This window comes from Stenella coeruleoalba (assembly GCF_951394435.1).
Source record: "Stenella coeruleoalba genome assembly, chromosome: 21".
Lineage (NCBI taxonomy): Eukaryota > Metazoa > Chordata > Mammalia > Artiodactyla > Delphinidae > Stenella > Stenella coeruleoalba.
In genome coordinates this window covers 30,357,156-30,377,919 of record NC_137167.1, presented here as the reverse complement: position 1 = coordinate 30,377,919, position 20,764 = coordinate 30,357,156, and the positions used below count along the sequence as shown (strand labels likewise).

Here is a 20,764-nt window from a genome sequence, read left to right as displayed (position 1 = left end):
CAAGGTGCCTTTTGTAGCGTATGTCCCCTGGATTTTCCTCATTCAGTTCTGTTTGTGAAATACTTCAAGTGTGGTGGTTTCTTAAGTGAAAGGAAAATAATCTCAGGCATGTGTATCATCTTTGTGTAGCTAAACAGCAGGACGTATACATCTCATTTACAGTCTGATTATGAGAGTAAACCCCTGGAGTTACTGTAAACTCTTCTCTCAGAATATTATCTAAAACTTAATAGGATTTTTTAGAAAATGTTATTTTTACCAGTAGAGAGAAATCTTTACATATGATACATTATCCATAATATAATTTTATAAATTATTGTAGGGGGATTGGTCACATTTGAGAGCTCAAAGGAAGTAGCAAAAATTACCATATCATTGGAATACATTTGTCACTGTCACTAATTAATTTTAAATGTCCTTCACTACAATTCCTTTCACTCACTTCCAAGTTCAGTCTTAACATGAACATTGTCAGATGTGTTGGATAAAAATAATCCTTTCAGTTATCTAAATTTGACCATATATACCTGTCAAAACTGCAGGAAGTGTCAACAGTTTTTATCATGAATACAAAACACTGTCCTCCATGTTTCAATGCCAACGTGTTTATTTAGTAAGCAGAGTCTTTAAGGATGATCAACTTAGACTTTCCAATGATTTGAGAAAAACATTAAGCTAATGAGTTTATACAGCAGCTTTAAGGGTAATAAAGCCAGTTCTATACCCCACACAGTCCCTCAATGGAGCTTTTTAAAATTAGATTTTGCTTATTTAAAAATAGAAAAAAACAAACACTAGGTAAGTTTAACTAACTGCTACTTATTGAAAAAAGCAGAAATATAACATTTCTGGTGCTACTGTCTTCAGGGTTCTTTTCCATCGTACCCTCAGCAGTGACCAGTCCTGGCCAAAGGCAGAAATTACTATTTTTCTTTACATTGTGAAACATACTTCTAAGGTTTCCTCGAGTTCAGCTCCATCCTTTGATTCTATTGCTGTGACTGTAATATTTTTTTCCAATATAATTTGAATGGGCAACATGTGGAAATTGAAGTTTACTTATCCTTCCTGTACATAGGTAACTAAAAGAAGAAAAAAACACACCAAATAGAGGTAGAAGGTACATCCCAGGGGTTATTCCATGCTTGCTGTGTTCTTGAACCAAAGTATAGGAAATCCTGGATGTGTAAAGATGCATGATCTCAGAAGCTGATTGTTAGCTCACATGCAAACTGCAACACAGGAATGCTATACCCAAGCGTAGAGTATATCCTAGAGATTGTAAAAACCTAATGCTTTATGTAATGTATCTGTCTCTGCAGTTTTCCATGGACATTCTTCTATTACTTTTGCAGCAATTCTTACTGTAACTCGACAGCCGCTCGAAGTGACTGGCAGGAACTGGAAATGAGCTTTGTGTGTTTTCGCAGAATTCTGGGGATTAGTAACACGAAATAAAAAGATTTATGGGAAGTACAGGTTCTCACACACAGGCTGAGCTCTCTTAAAGATGTGCCCCGTGGTGAGCAGAATACAAAAACAGCTAAAAGGCGGATTCCCGTGTAACATGTTCACAGGCTGCTTTGTTGTCGTTTTATCTCTCTCTAAACCTTGATTTCTCAACCACCACTATCTAGGAGTCATATGGGATCTGATCAAAAGGAGCAAGGGACATGAAATATGTGGAGTATGGGACAAATTAGTCGGGAATGAAAATCGCTGTTAATTAAAAAACTGTGCGTCTGTATTTTGTGATTACAATGCTCATTCAGATTGTAACAGAAGCAACAAAATGGCAGGCCTCTGCTTGGCTCAGATAAAATCAACATTTCCTCTACAACATTTAAAAAGATTTACTAGAGACTTTGAGCTAGTGCTTCCCTGGCCTTTAGGGAGCCGAGCATAGCACCATAGCTCCTCTGATGAGAGAGGGAGAGGGAGAGAAAAGAAAAATATCCTGTTGGTTAAAAAAATCTATTTTCGCTTTTTAAAGTCTCTGGCACTTGAGAAAAGATAGCGCTTGCAGCAGTGACATTTCTACTTTGCAATGGTGCCATTTTGCCTACTTCCAAATATACATTAGACAATTCCGACGCCCTTAACAGCACTTCAGGACTAGGGAGGAGACTTTTCCTTCTAACAGATTATGACGGCTTGCGACTAACGGTCAAAAACCAACTGACTGTGAAACTAAGTGTGAAAAAATATACTCACTTTGAAAGTTCCGCTAATGTTCATGGGAAAACATCTTAATATGATTATCAGGAGATGATTTGCTTTTTTCTCTATTCCATACAGATTCTGAAATAACATTTTGATGTAAGAAACTCTACTTCAAAATATTCTTATCATGTTCATGTTTCAGATGATGACTTTACATTTTGTCTCATACCAAATTTTTGTATACTTGTAGTAACTATGAAATAGAAAATGTTAGTACCTGCCTTTCTGAAAAAACTATTTTTAAATGTAGAATAAATACGTAAATCCTAAAATACCAGATTGCATTAAAAAACCTACCATTGTGTTTAGAGAAATACGGTTGTACCTGCAAATGCCATAGTGAATTTCTACAAACTAAATTAAAGAAATAAACTTTCCATAAGTAATTCACACTATGTTTAAAAAGAGAATTTATATATTTTTATTTTCTAATTTTTCTTCCACAACTTTAATTCATAATTTGGGATTATTACATAGTTCTTTTTTTTTTTTTGCAGTACGCGGGCCTCTCACTGTTGTGGCCTCTCCCGTTGCGGAGCACAGGCTCCGGACGCGCAGGCTCAGCGGCCATGGCTCACGGGCCCAGCCGCTCCGCGGCCTGCGGGATCTTCCCGGACCGGGGCACGAACCCGTGTCCCCTGCATTGGCAGGCGGACTCTCAACCACTGCGCCACCAGGGAAGCCCTACATAGTTCTTTTAGTCACTAACTTCTAACATTATACTTTTATTTTCAAGAATGTCTTCAAATTACTCAATTATATATATATATTTTTTTTTATATTCAGCAATTGGGAGTATACTTTAATGTCTCTTACCCATGGAATATTACATGAGGTTTTTATAGAGATATAGATCTGTTTGTAACATGTAGTTCTGATGGAAGAAGTTATCTAAAGAAAGACATGGAAGCAAAGAAAAACTATGCAGGAAATGCAAATTTATTTATATATATATATATATATATATATATATATATATATATATATATAGTTGACCCTTAAACAAGTTAGGGGTTAAGGACACAGATCCTCTGTTACTCAATTATATTTTAAGTATACTCCAGTTGGATATAAAATATGTATTTGATCATTTACTTGGATTATGATAGTAGATGATGATCCCATTTTGCCTTTTTTCACTGGAGTTTCAAAGAAAACACTGATCAATACTTTTTTAAAAAAATTGTCGTAGGGTTTAAACATGGAGCAATATATTTTTTAATTTTTTTGACCAATTTAATTTTTAAAATGTAAATGTTATTATTTTTTAAGATTAATTTTTAAAATTTCCTTATTCTTTTGTTATTTTTAAAGTAGCAATATAATCGTAGAATATTAGGTTACTTGATCTAGAATCCAGACTGCTATATTTAATTGGTGCAATTTCATAAAACCGTATATACTGTTTAAAGTTTAAAAATAACCTAATGCCATATTGCTTCATTATGTAACGCATAATGTTTATTTCACAACACAGAACACCTTATCACACTGAAAATTCTGGGCAATTATAGCAGCTCCTTCGTGATGTGCAGAAGACATTTAAAAAATTTTTTATAATACGTGGTTCACCATATTAGCCAAGAATGAAAAGTGCAGGCTTAATTGTGTAATTCACGTAAGTATTGAAGTATGAAGTATTTTCCGTTAAAACAGCACATCCCCAATTTTTCCCAGAGGATCCATTTCATCACCAGGTCCTTCCTTTTTCTAGTTGTCTTGACAAGTTTGTTTATCTAAAGAAACTTAAGTAAAGATTATTTTTTATTTTATTGCTCATGTATATGTACATATGTGGAAATGACAGTTAATACCACTGATACTCTGCTGTAGTATAAAATTCCAACAAAAGCAAAATGTTGACAGTTGGGGCGGTCTCATCATTAGTGACCAAGTGATAAGTACTGATGTAGAAAAATACATCATTAAAAAATAAATGTCTGTTAATGAATGATGAGCTTGAAGATACGCTGTGCTTAAAGGAATTCTGCCCTATCATCAGTGAATACACCATTTCCACTAGACTTGTTTAGTATTGAAAATAGGATCCTCTTTCATGAATGATAAAGGGGATTCTCACTAAGGAGGAGACGTGGAGACTTGGGAGAGGAAGGAGCCTAACACGGGGAGAGCGTCGGAAGCAGGCGGAGGGGCAGCATGGGTGCAAAGGCTTGTCTTCAAGGCACTGAAAGGTGGCCATTGCGGCTGGTGTGCAGCGCCGGCCACGCCGGGTGGGAAGTGATGCTGCAGAGATCACAAGTGGCACTCCGGTGATGGAAGGTGTACTGATGGAAGGTGTACTGGTGAGTACACCTGATAGAAAGTCAGGGAAGGATTTCAAGCAGGAGGGTGCTACAGCTCCACTTACGTTTTGAAATACTTCCTCCAGCTTTTGAATTAGTGTTATGTGAGGTGAGACAGAGAATACACCCATTATTAGGAAGGCAAAGCTGCTTCAGAAAAAACATATCCAGGCACCACAATATTTTGCAGCAGTACTTAACAGATATTTTCAAAATCATGTAAAATTTTCCTGAGCACGAGTAAATATCTTAAATTACTTTAAGAAAAACACTATTCTCTTTTCCTGAATTAGTTTGCTTAGGAGGCTGGTGACTTTTACCTTTATTGTCAATATCATCAGCTTCTTCTGTTTGGAATTTAATTTTCATCTGTTTAAGATGTAAGCGCTCAGAATCCTCCTTGGACTCTTTCTTTGTTGTTCCTTTTTTTTTTTTTTTAACATCTTTATTGGAGTATAATTGCTATACAATGGTGTGTTAGTTTCTGCTTTACAACAAGGTGAATCAGTTATACATATCCATATGTTCCCATATCTCTTCCCTCTTGTGTCTCCCTCCCTCCCACCCTCCCTACCCAGCCCCTCTAGGTGGTCACAAAGCACTGAGCTGATCTCCCTGTGCTATGCGGCTGCTTCCCACTAGCTATCTATTTTACATTTGGTAGTGTATATATGTCCATGCCACTCTCTCACTTTGTCACAGCTTACCCTTCCCCCTCATATATGCTCAAGTCCATTCTCTAGTAGGTTTGTGTCTTTATTCCTGTCTTACCCCTAGGTTCTTTGACATTTTTTTTTTCTTAGATTCCATATATATGTGTTAGCATACGGTATTTTTTTTTCTCTTTCTGACTTACTTCACTCTGAATGACAGACTCTAGGTCCATCCACCTCCCCACAAATAACTCAATTTCGTCTCTTTTTATGGCTGAGTAATATTCCATTGTATATATGTGCCACATCTTCTTTATCCATTCATCTGTCAATGGACACTTAGGTTGTTTCCATGTCCTAGCTATTGTAAATAGAGCTGCAATGAACATTTTGGTACATGACTCTTTTTGAATGATGGTTTTCTCAGGGTACATGCCCAGTAGTGGGATTGCTGGGTCATATGGTAGTTCTATTTTTAGTTTTTTAAGGAACCTCCATGGTGTTCTCCAGAGTGGCTGTATCAACTTACATTCCCACCAACAGGGCAAGAGGGTTCCCTTTTCTCCACACCCTCTCCAGCATTTATTGTTTGTAGACTTTTTGATGATGACCATTCTGACTGGTGTGAGATGATATCTCATTGTAGTTTTGATTTGACTTTGTTGTTCTTGATCTAGAAGTATGTGTTTTTATTTTGTTTGGTGGAGAGTCATATTGATAGTCCTTAGTGTGGTGTATTATTAAAGCAAATATATTTTACAGACAAATATATTTAGTACAAATCCAAGCACTGGCAGGTACTTACGCATATGATACTGTATGATGAGTATCCTAATCCCAGTTTTTTCTTCTACAAAATTATGATAATACATTACAGGAAGGCTTGTTAATTATCTCCCCTGCAAACCTGCATAAATAACTCTTTACCAATTATTTCAAAAGGAAAATAAACTTTTTTTTTTTTAAGATATGGGACAAAAAAAAAGGAAAAACAATGTTGCAACCAATTTGTATTCCCCAAGTTTCTCTTCTTGGTCACAAAGTAGGAAATTTTCATGATTCTGACGTTTGTCTGCAGGGTAGACATGGTGGAAGGTTTGGAGCTAATGACCTCTTTATCACCTGTCCTAACTGGTTTTTGGGGACAGATGTTCCAATTAATTCATTTATGCAACACCTGTGAATTGAGCATCTACCATGTGTGATTCTGTTCTAGGAAGTAGGTATACAAAATGAACACAACCCAGAAATTTTTGACTTCACGGCTTTTCATTTTGGCGAAGAGGTTCAATAAAGTCAACAAATTAGATTAAAAGTTTGTCAAATGTCAATGAGTGGTGTCCTGGACAAAAACAACGTGATCCTTGGGGTAGAAGGTTCAGTTTTTGTTTTGTTTTGTTTTTTTGCGGTACGCGGGCCCCTCAGTGTTGTGGCCTCTCCCGTTGCGGAGCACAGGCTCCGGACGCGCAGGCTCAGCGGCCGTGGCTCGCGGGCCCAGCCGCTCCGCGGCATGTGGGATCTTCCCGGAGCGGGGCACGAACTCGCGTCCCCTGCCTCGACAGGCGGACTCTCAACCGCTGCGCCACCAGGGAAGCCCGAAGGTTTAGTTTTAAACTGGATGATCTTGTGGCAGATTGCAGATGGCTGCGCATTCTTTAGCACTCCTCCCATCCTGGCTTGGAGTCAGTTTCCCTGCACTGGAGAATCTGCGCTTCCTGTAACTACTCTGACAGCACAGCGTGGCCCATTTCTGAGCTCAGCCTTTAAGAAGACTGGAAATGTTTGCTTTCTCTGTCTGGGAGCTCCTGCTTTGATAGAAGCCATCCATCATGCCTCCCCTTGCTGTGAGACAGCGTAAGTAGCCTCTGGGAGAGGCCACCGGAAATGAGATATTCCTAGGAAGTCCTCCGCTGTTGCAGGCGTGCTAGCTGGGGTGCTTGACGACACATGCCGGTGGAGGAACCAGCTCAATCAAAGAATCAGATGACTCCTGACCCCATTCATCTTTTGGCTGCAAGAGCTTGAATGATCCCACGTGAAAACTGTCCATCGGGGTCCAGTAAACCCATGCAACTATGAGAAACTGTAATATATTTTCGTCTTAAGCTAACACATCTTTGGGATGGCTCATTAGACAGCATAACCCCCAAAATAAACAAACGGCATTTGTTTGAACATAGGTCCGAGTGTTGTGAGGACGCAGCCATGCTGGTATCTGTGGTGACTGGCTCAGTCCTTACAGGGGAACGTGAGGGTTTTAACTGGATCTCGGAACATCATCTGAACAAGGAAGATGTCTTCTGCAAACACCTCCCAGGGGTCTGCAGCTCAGACCAGTTTGGGGGCCCCACTTTTTTACCTTCCAGGGATTGCTCTGATTGCACCTCAGAAACCTTTCTCCACCTGACGGCTCCCTCATCCTAAGGGCTTATTTATCACAGTCGGAAGAGTATGGTTCTAATCATTACTGAAACAATTAACTTTTCTGCCCTAGGGAAGTGAGTTTAATTAATCAAAACATTCTTGCTAAGTCATGTTGACCAGTACAGATTGTTCTGTAATTAGCGATATATTTTTTTAAACTCTCAGTTGTAAATAATAATATAAAAATCTCCATAATAAAAACATTTTTTAAAGGAAAATGTCATCATTCTTCTGGAAAATTCACTAGACACAGGCTTTCACATACTTTTCAATACCAGCCCTCAATAATCATTTGAGAAATTACCCGTATGGAATTATACCCCCTTCGTAGGGTTACTGTGGAGATGACACCCATCAGTACATTAAAAGTCTTGGCACTGTTTCTGATGCATTGGAACCGTTCAAAAAAAATTCTTATTGATGTCATTTAGTTATAAACTGCATACTTTGTTTAATAATTTGTACAAAATTCCTAGAGTGAATCGTTCTTAATCCCTGTATTACATGTATATCTGGTTTATCAACTTGTTTTAAAGTAGGTTAGATATTTAATATGATTTTATATAATACTGCGTGGTTTCTGTATGCTGTTACATCTGTACATCAGAATCAGCTGAGGTACTTGATAAAAACAGCAAAGGTTTCAATGGAGGGGATCCTAGGATCTCTGTTTTTGAGAAAATCCCACAAATTTAGGAGGGTATAAAGAATATCTCCAAACTCTGCGTATTCTTTCCCTTCACCAAGATGTTCCTTTTAAAATTAGGAACTGATTTGTTTAAGCGTAGTACTGTAGCAATGACTAAAATATTTAAATTTAAAACCTGTTATGTGCATTAGTATTCTTGATAATCCCACTTGGTCCTGCATTATTCAAATATTTAACTCTGTACTTTGTTTAGGCCAGGACTATATTTAAATAAATGTTAATAGCATTTCAATAATATTGGGGGATTATTTGAGCTATATTCTAAGAGGCTTTAAAAGTTTAGATGATGGGGCTTCCCTGCTGGCGCAGTGGTTGAGAGTCCGCCTGCCGATGCAGGGGACACGGGTTCGTGCCCCGGTCCGGGAAGATCGCACATGCCGCGGAGCGGCTGGGCCTGTGAGCCATGGCCGCTGAGCCTGCGCGTCCGGAGCCTGTGCTCCGCAACGGGAGAGGCCACAGCAGTGAGAGGCCCGCGTACCACAAAAAAAAAAAAGTTTAGATGATGATGTCATTAATCAGAGGGTTAGTGTTAGAAATTCTTTTTGCTATAAACTTTACAGTATAAAAAACTCTTCACAAGCACAATTTTGAACTCTTACCTTATTGCTCATCTTTCTAGTATGCTACACTTCCCACCAAGGGCATTTTCCATTCGCTGAATAACTTTGAACTCCAAGGCCACTGCCACTCTTTCTGGTTTGTTGATGAATATTTTGATTCTGACTGTGCTGACTGAACACGCACGACATCACAACAATACTAAATATTCAGGTAGAATATTCTTGGAAAACTTTGTGAAAAGGTGCAAGAAATTTCTGATTTTATTTCCCACTAGTATGTAGGCTTATTTGTTTCTCACTACTAGTAGGTAGAGATCATATTTTTTGTCACTCCTGTAGACTCAGGATGTAGAACTAGTAGGTGCTTAAAAACATTCACTGTATATTGATATAGTGATTCGGTGCCCGTGTTGCCAGCAAGACATGGAACAATGGAATGAGCATGTGAGATAAACCTAGTACAGTCAAGTCTTGACTTAATGGTGGCTATACTGTTTCCACGCACGGGACATGTTTCCTTGTATAATAGGATAAGAGAAAGTGAGGTTGTCTTCATGCCACTAAGATTTCCACAGACACTTAAGGACCCTAAGGCCAAATGGCATTGTTACAAGTCTTCAGAAATAGTCCTCTGAAAAGTCATCTGCTTTCCCTTTAGTGGATAACTTCCCATCTCCCTCGTCTGACGATGGCTTTGTCTAAGACACTTGTTTCCATGACCCCACTTGCTGTAATGGGAAGAGCCACACATCCAGTCCCAGGCCTCTCTTCTTCTTGGTATCGCATGGCTGTAGGGGAAGCAGTGGTGTGTGTGTGTGTGTGTGTAAGGACCAGGTAACCAGCCCATGAAGAAAAGTCCTGTCCATCTAGAGGTGCGCGATCTTCAATTCTAGAGTTGATGTACTGTTTCATGGTATTTGATGACTGGCTGGGTAGTCTTCATTTTCTCTGGTTTTCTTGTTGGACGTCATTCTCTTTGAAGGTCGAAATTGGACTTCATCTGATCTTCTCAGCTGCTCATCGTTTCTGTCCAATTTCCATCTCCATCTTTTTGTTCTTTGACATAGATTTCCTTTTCTTTGTCTTTTAGCCCATCCATTAAATCTTAAACTTCTGCCATCATATTCTTACTTAATAAGAGCTTTGAATTTTTTGCAGTTACCTATGTTTAGCATCCACTCTTACTTCAAGAATACAGTGTGTTTAATTATATCCTAGGGGAATATAGGAACGTGTGTGTGTGTGTGCGCACGCGCACATGCGTGCATGCTGCCTGCTTTGCCTCTCGTATCTCTGAGCTCCCTTTGCGTTTATTTATTTTTGTTTCCTTCTTTCAAGTTGGAGGTGTTCCTCAAATACCTAGGGATCTTTTGTTGTCCTTTTGTAATAAAGAGTGAACTCGCAGCAGTATGGTCGACTAAAAAACATAGAAAACTTTGCTTTTGTAAAGCAGTTTAAATTGTGGAATTAATATGTATGTGTATTTAAAATATACATATTTAACATGTAGATATAGCTAAAATATATTTACTTATGTAAGTATACATTGGTACACTTGCAAGAGAGTAAGCAGAGTCCTCAGAAGCCAAAAATAAAGTTAAAGAGGAGTTCAAAGGGATAAGCAAGGTAGCTTTGCGCTAACGGCAGGCTCTGTGGTCACCTTGATGTTCTGGTCTTCTTGGCTTTACATGTGATGTCCTGGAAGCAGGGATTAGGGAACAGCCGAGTTCCTAGGCAGGGAATCAACTTGAGATATACAGTACAACATCCAGGACTCTAAAAGTCTTTTGCAGGAGGCTAAACCATGAAAAAAAATGAGATGAAACAAAAAATAAACAGAATAGCAATGATGACAAAATTTCTGTGTAGGACAGAAAAAAGTGACCTGTCCTTTACCTTGGGTGGGTTGAGGGGGGCAAATGTTGCCTCAGAATCTGAAACAGCTCACAGGCCAGGTTTCCTGTGAGTTTGTGACCTTAATTTCTGCTACCTTTAGAGACTGAGAAACTCAAGTCTAAGTTTTGACCTAAAGGAAATCATCATAAATTCCAAAAGATTGCTGCCCCGTAAGCCATTTTCTCTGCATAACAACCGTGCAATTAAGATACAGACACAAAACACGCCAAAAAAATAGAAAAAAAGCCTCATGTATTTGGAAACTAAAAAAAAAAAAAAATTCAAAGAAAACAAATATATAAATAAATTATGTTTCAGAAACAAATCACAATAGGCTTTAGAAAATTCTTATAACTGGACAACAATGAACAGTTTGCAAATTAGAACTTGTGGAACTCACTCAAGCAAACTTAGAACGGAATCTTATCTCTTTAAATGTTTGTATTAGAAAAGAAGAAAGACTAAAGATTAATAGCTCAGCATCCATCTCAAGACATGATGAAATGTAGAGCAAAATACACCCATAGAAAGTGAAAACAAAAGAGGTAATTTAAGAACAGAAATTAAAGGACTTCCCTGGTGGCGCAGTGGTTAAGAATCCGCCTGCCAATGCAGGGGACGCGGGTTCGAGCCCTGGTCTGGGAAGATCCCACCTGCCGCGGAACAACTAAGCCCGTGCGCCACAGCTACTAAGCCTGTGCTCTAGAGCCCGTGAGCCACAACTACTGAGCCCACGTGCCACAACTGCTGAAGCCCACACGCCTAGCTTTCCCATGCTCCGCAACAAGAAAAGCCACCGCAATGAGAAGCCCATGCACCGCAACGAAGAGCAGCCCCCATTCGCCACAACTAGAGAAAGCCCACACGCAGCAATGACGACCCAATGCAGCCAATAAATAAGTAAAAGAGTAACTTAAAAAAAAAAAAAAAGAACAGAAATTAAGGAAGCATAAGGTAATCATGCAAAATGAGTTATTTGAAAAGAATAATAATATTGAAAACCCATTGGCATTACTTATTACAATAGCCATTAAGGCTATTGCCTAAGCATTTATGGACCCCTGTCCTGTGCAAACATGGTAGAATTGCACTTTTTGTTCTGTGCGGTTGAGGGGAGGCATGTGACTTTCTAGGCATTGGATTGCGAGTAGAAATAGCACTATCATTGCAGCCCTGGGTATTTGTCAGAGTGAGACTTTCCTGATGTTTTTAATTCTGATGTGACGACTGGCAGTGCTCAAAGTAACATCCCCTTCATCAGCCTGAGTTTCTGAATGGTCAGAGAACCCCACTACTAACCTTGGATGGAAATATTATCATCTGATTGAAAAATAAAATGTGACATTTGAAGTCACTGATTTTTTGGGGTAGCAAACATAGAACAAAACCCATGCTATGCTGACTGATGCACTTTAAGAATAGAGAAAGAAAAGAGAGAAAGAGGAGGAAAGAGAGGTGGGGTCAGAGGGGATGGAAGGAAGGAAAGAAGGAAAGAAGGAAAGAAGGGAGCGAATTGAAATCATCAGGGAAAACAAAAGGAAATATATGCAGGTGATGAATAAGTTAAAAATACTATAAAAGTTACATAAAACTTCATCATAAATTTTAAATCTTATAATAAGTTTACAAATGCCTACAACACTGAACTTACTAGCAAACAACAGACTTAAGAAGAAATAGAAAATTTGATTAGTTCTGTAACTAATTAGATCAGTGAACTTCTTCCCGTAAAGTACACAAGTGGCCTGGATGGTTTTACCGGCTGGTTCTACCAAATATTTCTTATGCAGCTAAACCTGATGGAAACAACTCCAGGGTGTAGAAAAAGGAGCTCACCTTACCAGGCTTAGTATAAACTTGATTTCAAAGCAAGAAAGCAAAAATTAGATGCCAGTCACATTCATTAACATCCCTGTCCTAACCCACTGCATTTTTCATCTCATCATCTCATCTCATGTTCTTTTGTTTCAGCTTCAATCTATTGTACCGCCCCTGACTTCTTAGATTTTCCTCAAATAAGCTACACACACACCTGCTTCAGGACATTCACATGCACTTTTCCTCTGTTGGAAACCCTCTGCTCCCAGAGAGTCTCCTGCCTGCCTCCTTTACCTCCTTCCCACCTTTTAAAAAACGTCGTCTCAGGGCTTCCCTGGTGGCGCAGTGGTTGAGTCCGCCTGCCGATGCAGGGGATACGGGTTCGTGCTCCGGTCTGGGAAGATCCCACATGCCGCAGAGCAGCTGGGCCCGTGAGCCACGGCCGCTGAGCCTGCGCGTCCGGAGCCTGTGCTCCGCAACGGGAGGGGCCACAACAGTGAAAGGCCCCCGTACCGCAAAAAAAAAAAAAAAAAAAAAAAAGTCATCTCAGTTATTCCTTCCCTGAATTATTCCGATATTCCTTACCCCTCTTTCATGTTTTGCTTTTCTTTGCACTTTTCACATTCTCACATATATTACTTCTGCATCTTGTTTATTGTCTGTTTCCCACCTCTAGAACGAGAGCAGCAATTTTTTTTTATTAATTCCACAGTTCCAGCAATTAGTGAAGTTCCTGGCACCTGCTGAGGCCCTGATAACTATTTGTGGAATGAATCGATACATACAAAAGCATTGAGCAGAATGTTAGCATGACAAATTCAGCAATGTATTAAAAAATACAGTATGACTCAGTTGGAATTTTCTCAGGAATACATTTAGTTGAAAATTGAAAAAAACATTGAAATGGCAGGTAAAAAGAAAAAACATAAAATTATTTCAGCAGATGGGGAAAAGCCTGTTATGGAATTCAAAATTGAAGAGACCTTCTATAACCAAGAAACCAATAGCGAACATCACACATAATGGCAAAGGAACAGAGTGAAGTGAAGAGAAAGGTCAGTAAAAACGTATAAATAATGAACAGTAAGAGACAAAGCTCAAAATTTTCACAGATGGGATGATTATCAACACAAACTTAACCTAATTCCCAGAATCAAAATAATTCATAGGATCAAAAAAAGAATTTTGCAAAATTTCTAGATGCAAAATCAGTATAAAAATACCAATCGGGGCTTCCCTGGTGGCGCAGTGGTTGAGAGTCCGCCTGCCGATGCAGGGGACGCGGGTTTGTGCCCCGGTCCGGGAAGATCCCACATGCCGCGGAGCGGCTGCGCCCGTGAGCCGTGGCCGCTGAGCCTGCGCGTCCGGAGCCTGTGCTCCGCAACGGGAGAGGCTACAACAGTGAGAGGCCCGCGTACCGCAAAAAAAAAAAAAAAAAAAAAAAAATCAGAACCCCAATAAATTGTGGAATCAGACAAACTGTTTCTAAAATGTCTATGTTAATGCAATAGAGCCATCCGCGAATAGCATGATACACATGAGAAGATGACCAAGTTTGGGGAATTTTTTCCACCACAAACCAAGACAGATTCCAAGGCCTGGGGATAGACCGATAGACAATAGACCAATGGAACAGAATAGAGAGCCCACAAACAGACTCAGACCTCTGTGCATACTTGATAATGACAAAGGTGATAGGGTAGGTTGGAAGAGAAAGAATCAACTCATTGGTAAACGATGTTGGGAAAAATTTATCAGTGAATACATTGTCAGGCTCTTGTCAGTCTCTCTTCCAGGACCTGCCATTGTGTTGGCCTCTCTTCTCAGTTCTCTGTCTCTCAGGCTCTCTTTCTTGTTATTTAAGGGCTTTTTCCTTTATTTATTTTGGTGCACTTTGTGGAGTGAACAAGGCTTGTGTTTATTTCAGAACGTTTAAATGAAAGCAAATTAAGCACATATCTCATTTTAAAAAAATGTAGACTATCTCAAGAGCTTTTATTTTCTTTGAAATTTTCAGACACGTTGCAGAGTGTGTTGAAAAGAAAGTCTCGTAATTTCCTTTTTTTACATGAAAGTAAAGGCATAGTATTAATTCATTGTGAGAAAATACAGGAACTGGATTTGAGAAATGCTTCTTTGTGTATACAGGTAGGTCTATGGCATGTAAATTCTGGGTTTAGTATTTCAACCACCAGCTCTATTTGAGAATCAATCATCATACCTAATATTGAAAATGTTTCCTGTGCAAAGTAATTGTATTGTTTTTAATAGAGAGTTTTCTCAAGCAAGGTATTTTCTCCAGTGCCAGCATTCCACTTCTTATACTTTCACTGATATTCATTTAATGGAGTGGTTTCTCATTTGAGGTGCAGTAAAAACATGGTGATGGGTGGCAGCAGAGCCCTCAGCCTTAAAAGATTATTGTTGAGAGCATATCCTGGACCCCGGAGCTCGGTTGCTATGGTAACTGTGCAGCTCTGCCAAGGCTGGTCCTCACTGTGGGCGGAAAGAAGCTCCCCTGCCAGCAGCTACGTGGGATTCTGGCAGCTGGAGGGAGTACTGTGAAATGGTGCGCTGCTTCCCCCGATGGGAGTTCTGAGAGCCTTCTTTAAAATCCAACAGCAACTCGGGACCGCGGAAGAGTGAGGGCAGTTAGGATCCAGCCCATTCTGGTGCAAAATGTGCCTGATGAGGTGCTTGACGTTTCTTACTTTGAGTAAAAGTTTTGCAGAGGATCAGGACTGAAATGGAAAGATTCTAGCCTGACCCGGCAGTAATGGGGCCTTAGAGGAATTTGTGCTTCTCCGTAGGGGTAATATAATCCTGAGGGATTTAAGGGACAGCATTTAAATAGAAAGTAAAAGAAACATTTCTATTTAATTTGGAGATCTTGGGGCTTCCCTGGTGGCTTGGTGGTTGAGAATCCGCCTGCCGATGCAGGGGACACGGGTTCGAGCCCTGGTCCGGGAAGATTCCCACATGCCGCGGAGCAACTAAGCCCGTGTGCCACAACTACTGAGCCTGAGCTCTAGAGCCCGCGAGCCACAACTACTGAGCCCGCGAGCCACAACTACTGAGCCCGCGAGCCACAACTACTGAAACCCGCACGCCTAGAGCCCGTGCTCCGCAACAAGAGAAGCCACGGCAATGAGAAACCCACGCACCGCAACAAAGAGCAGCCCCTGCTCGCCGCAACTAGAGAAAGCGCGCGTGCAGCAACGAAGACCCAACGCAGCCAAAAATAAATAAAATAAATAAATTTGTATATAAAAAAAGGTCATCATAATTTAGAGATCTTAAACTCATTTAGAAATGCCTATTAACTCAGGCTTGTCAATTTGGGTTTTCTCAGTATTGAAATTTATCTCATGTTTTTCTAAATTTAAAAAGCAGTATTCAGTTAAAGCTATACTTAATGCTATAGAATACAACACGAATATATAGTGTCCCCTCCCACCGCACATATATAGTCTAAGTAACTAAGCTTGCTTGCATGGAGGCTAGTATTGGTCCAGCTAAACCACAGTAGAGAAAACATGGAATAAGCAGAAAGTGACTCTGAATTAGTAACAAAATTAGTCAGAAATCCTTGATAGCAGTTTGGTGACCACCAGTGGGCTTACCACTTCATTTGCTCCTGAGCCATTCTCGTTCTGATTTTATCTTTAGTCTGTTAAAAGCTTTAAGTGTAGGATCAGCAAAGGTAATTCCTATCTACGAATTTGGTGTTTGGACTCTTCCCCTGTATATTTGACTCCTACTCTTAAGGGTTTTGTTGGATACTTTCATCTGGTTTTGACACCTCAGTGTCTGCAGTCGAAAGTCCTCACTCTTAGATTCTTGAAAAATAGGGAGGAAATCACAAAGGACTGGGATTTGAGATCATGGGGCTGTTTGGGGCACTTGCCAAAGTTAGGAGTAACTCTTCTTTGGGTCGGTACCAATTTTAGTTTTTCTCTTTATTTTTAAATGATCAGTAAGATGAAAATTTTACAGCATGGTGAGACAGAGACTAGTCCAAAGATTTTTCTGCTACCCTGTTAATCTCCACTCGAAACTGTGTTCAGTGACATTCAGATACTACACACAGTGTCTCACCCATCTGCCAGTGAGATTTCTTCCTATCACGTGAAGTGTCAAGCTGTTCTAACCTTTTCTACTTCCCCACATTGTGTGTGTGTGTTATGTGTGTCGGGGGCAGAAAGTTCAGGAAATGATTCTTCCTATGCAAGCAAGAGCTACGGAAGTGGGGAGGTGTTCAGACTTCTTTTTAACCTCTCCTGGGACAGACGAGATGATCCATGATCCTTTTAAGAAAGTTAGTTAAATGATCAATATTACAATAGCAGACTAGCCCATCTTCCGAATGTAGAGTTACTTCACACAGGAACTTTGCAGTCACTGCATGTTTCAGATATTGCTATAAACATATATGCATTATTGATAAAACACACTAGAGACTGTCATACAGAGTAAGGTAAGTCAGAAAGAGAAAAATAAATATCATATATTAACGCTTATATGTGGAATCTAGAAAAATGGTACAGACGGACTGGTTGGCAAGGCAGAAATAGAGGCATAGATGTAGAGAACAAAAGTATGGACACCAAGGGGGAAAGTGGCGGGGGTGGAGGTGGGGATGGTGGGATGAACTGGGAGATTGGGATCAATCACACGGAGAGAGCTTGAGAAGTCTCAGCATTATAAAAGAAAGTTTGATCAAAAATTTGCAAAAGGAGAGAAGTAGGAGGAAATCTTTGGAATAGGATGTGTGTGGGGAAGCAGCGAAGGACAGAGGTGGACAGAAGTAAAACAGATCACATAGGCGTTCCTCTTAGTTGTCAGCCTCTAATCTAAACGTTCCTTTCTCACCAGTGTCTGGCAAATAGTATCTCGTATTTCTTACTGCAAAACACATATGCTCAAACATTTCTAGTTAATCCCTTAGAAGAAGATACCTAACAGCTGACTGACTAGAAAATTCGGATCCTTATTTTGAATATTAACAACCAAGGTTATCTGATGTTTCAGACTAGTTTCAAGCCATCTTTTGAAAATGAAGGACTAAAATGATAAAACTTCAAAAAGCAAAAGTAATTACTGTGGCCAATTTTTGGAAACCATATTACAACACAGTAATACTTAATATTAATAATAGTTAAAATTACATGCAATGATGGTAGATGTAACATTTACTGAGTAGTGACTCTGTGTCATGCACTATTTTTTTTTTTATTAATTGTTATTGGAGTATAGTTGATTTACAATGTTGTGTTAGTTTTGGGTGTACAGCAAAGTGAGTCGGTTATACATATACATATATCCAGTCTTTTTTAGATTCTATTCCCGTATAGGTCACTACAGAGTATTGAATAGAGTTCCCTGTGCTATATAGCAGGTTCTTATTAGTTATCTATTTTATATATAGTAAAGTGTATATGTCAATCCCAATCTCCCAATTTATCCCTTCCACCACCCTTTCCCCCTTGGTAACCATAAGTTTGTTTTCCACATCTGTGACTATTTCTTTGTAAATAGGTTTATTTTTACCATTTTTTAAGATTCCACAAATAAGCAATATCATATGATATTTGTCTTTCTCTATCTGACTTCCTTCGCTCAGTATGACGATGTCTAGGTCCATCCATGTCACTGCAAATGACGTTATTTTTTATGGCTGAGTAATATTCCATTGCATATATGTACCACATCTTCTTTATCCAATCATGCACTGTTTTCTGTATTAACTCATTTAATGCTCACAAGAACATTTGAGGGAAAGCTTTACTGTAACCTTCTTTACTGTCACCTTCAAATGATGAATTCAAAAGAATAAACTTGCCCCAAAACACACAGTGGTGGAGTCAAGATTCTAACCCTTTCCAGGTCTCTCTTTTCTACTCTGACAGTATCTTACTGAGTTGGGAAGGAAGGACTGCTCTGGTTTGGGGGTAGAAGAGGAAGCCCTCAGCAGAAGTAATCATTCTCCTGTCTGTGGAGCATGGGATTGTCATTAAGAAACTTGATTTTTATACCTTCCAGGACACTCTCGGACTTGATTTACATGGTTGACCTGATGTCATCTATAAATGCAAATATGTTTTCCATAATGCTTAAGTTTGGAAAAAAGTTCAGTAAGATTAATAAAAATATGAATTTCTAACTTTCTTCCTGTTGGACTTTTGCAGGGTGTTTTGAGTGCTGTATTAAATGCCTGGGAGGCATTCCTTATGCCTCTCTGATTGCCACCATCCTGCTCTATGCTGGAGTTGCCCTATTCTGCGGCTGTGGTCATGAAGCTCTTTCTGGAACTGTTAACATCCTGCAAACCTACTTTGAGATGGCCAGAACTGCGGGAGATACGCTGGACGTCTTTACCATGTAGGTCATTCTGGTATCGCTTGTTATTTTGAGAATGTATGTGCACATTGCTGTGTGTTGAATAAATAGGGATCTAGAGTTAAGCGAGGCAGTGTTACATAGAAGAAAAAGTACTCTTAGGGTATATACGTGAGTCAAAAGGACACTGACCCTTACCATGAAAACAGGAAGGTACACAGCAGAAGATCAGAGGCCAACTTAATCTGGACTTAATTTGTGTTTTAATTTGCCTGTAAAGTTTTATCCAACATTCAGTTACCATTAAGTGGAATACTTGCATTTCTCTCGCTCTTCTAATTTGAGCAGAGGCTGTTCTAGCAGAATAGAACAGGATATAGAATCAGAGCCAGGTATAAGTGTGTACTCTGCTGCTGATTCTAGGAAAATCACCCAAACTCTGTGGCTACTCCCAGCTTTTAAAAAATTTTAACTCAACCATGGGTGTGATATCATCATTATTTCCTGCCTCCTAGAAATGATGTGACTACCTAAGTGAACATTTTGAAAGGGTCTTATCGACTTCTGTAAAATGATAAACATAAGAAATATTGAGCACCTTTTTACAAGCACCAATTATGCCTAAAATATACATTTTACCCATAAATGTAAACTCCTGGGATCACTAAACTATGGTGATGTTAATATTTTTTTAAAAAAACATAATTCAAACATAGTCTGGAAGTAGAAAAGAGTTTAGTGTTCAAGTTTCAGTCCCATATTGCCTAAGTTTCCAGAGAGCAAAATTTTAAGATTGAATTACAGAGGAATTTTTTTTCCAAATAAATTCCGAATTCAAGTCATTTATTCAGTGATTTCTTGCCCACAAAAAGAAAATAAATTATTTACTCACTTTATTTTATAATCTCAGCTGATAGTAAACTTTTTATCGTATTGTGTGTTGCCCGTACAACTTCTTAAATCTATTTCATGCTTCTGGATACTATGTGATTATAATGTTTTTCACGTTGCTTTATTTTGTTATTCTCAATAAATTCAACACTTCTTAATTTATACATACTTCTTTCTGGCATAAGATGCTTCTAGAGTTACAAACCGGAACGGTCGTATGGCTGGTTAGGATGGTGGTGCTTTTTTGCTCTTACCACTTCCACGAAAAGAGGTTAATCACACTTCTTATTCACCCGGGGCAATTCCTTCTGACAGGGTAAACTATAAGCTAAGACCCTAATCTAAGACAACCCTTGGTCACCCTGGACACCATTCTAGATGGAAGATAGCTTTTCTCCAACTCCAGTATCAGAAGATACATCATATTTCTAAATTTTTTAAATAATCCATCAGCTGCAGTCAGATCGTCTTGAACACAGTATTGCTCATACACTGTATTTGTTATTTTATTCATTAATGTTGCTGAGTTCCATGAAAATGAGAAGTGAAAAGAGATGCACGTTTCTATCAAGAAATAGAGCAAGAATTCCCTCCTTGGGGGCTGGAGGGCACGTTCCCAGGGACATAGAGATAGCAAAATTTTTAGGAAAAAGAGAGTTGAAAAATTTTATGTTTATCTAAAATATGTTGGCACTTAAAATTTGAGCGATATTGGTTGTAAAATAAGAAATATAGGGCTTCCCTGGTGGCGCAGTGGTTGAGAGTCCGCCTGCCGATGCAGGGGACATGGGTTCGTGCCCCGGTCCGGGAAGATCCCACATGCCGCGGAGCGGCTGGGCCCATGAGCCATGGCCGCTGAGTCTGCGGGTCCGGAGCCTGTGCTCCGCAACGGGAGAGGCCACAACAGTGAGAGGCCCGCGCACCGCAAAAAACAAACAAACAAAGAAA

At 39.4% G+C, this 20,764-nt stretch overlaps 1 protein-coding gene across 2 annotated transcripts in view; it reads left to right on the top strand.

Annotated features, from left to right (window-relative positions):
- The window catches only part of GPM6A (glycoprotein M6A), a 249,101-nt gene that overhangs the window by 193,462 nt on the left and 34,875 nt on the right, over window positions 1-20,764 (top strand). For both annotated transcript variants that reach the window (XM_079908933.1, XM_079908934.1), the window contains exon 2: window positions 18,775-18,967. In XM_079908933.1, the coding sequence (XP_079765059.1) occupies window positions 18,775-18,967 (193 nt within the window). The remainder of the gene's footprint in view (window positions 1-18,774; window positions 18,968-20,764) is intronic.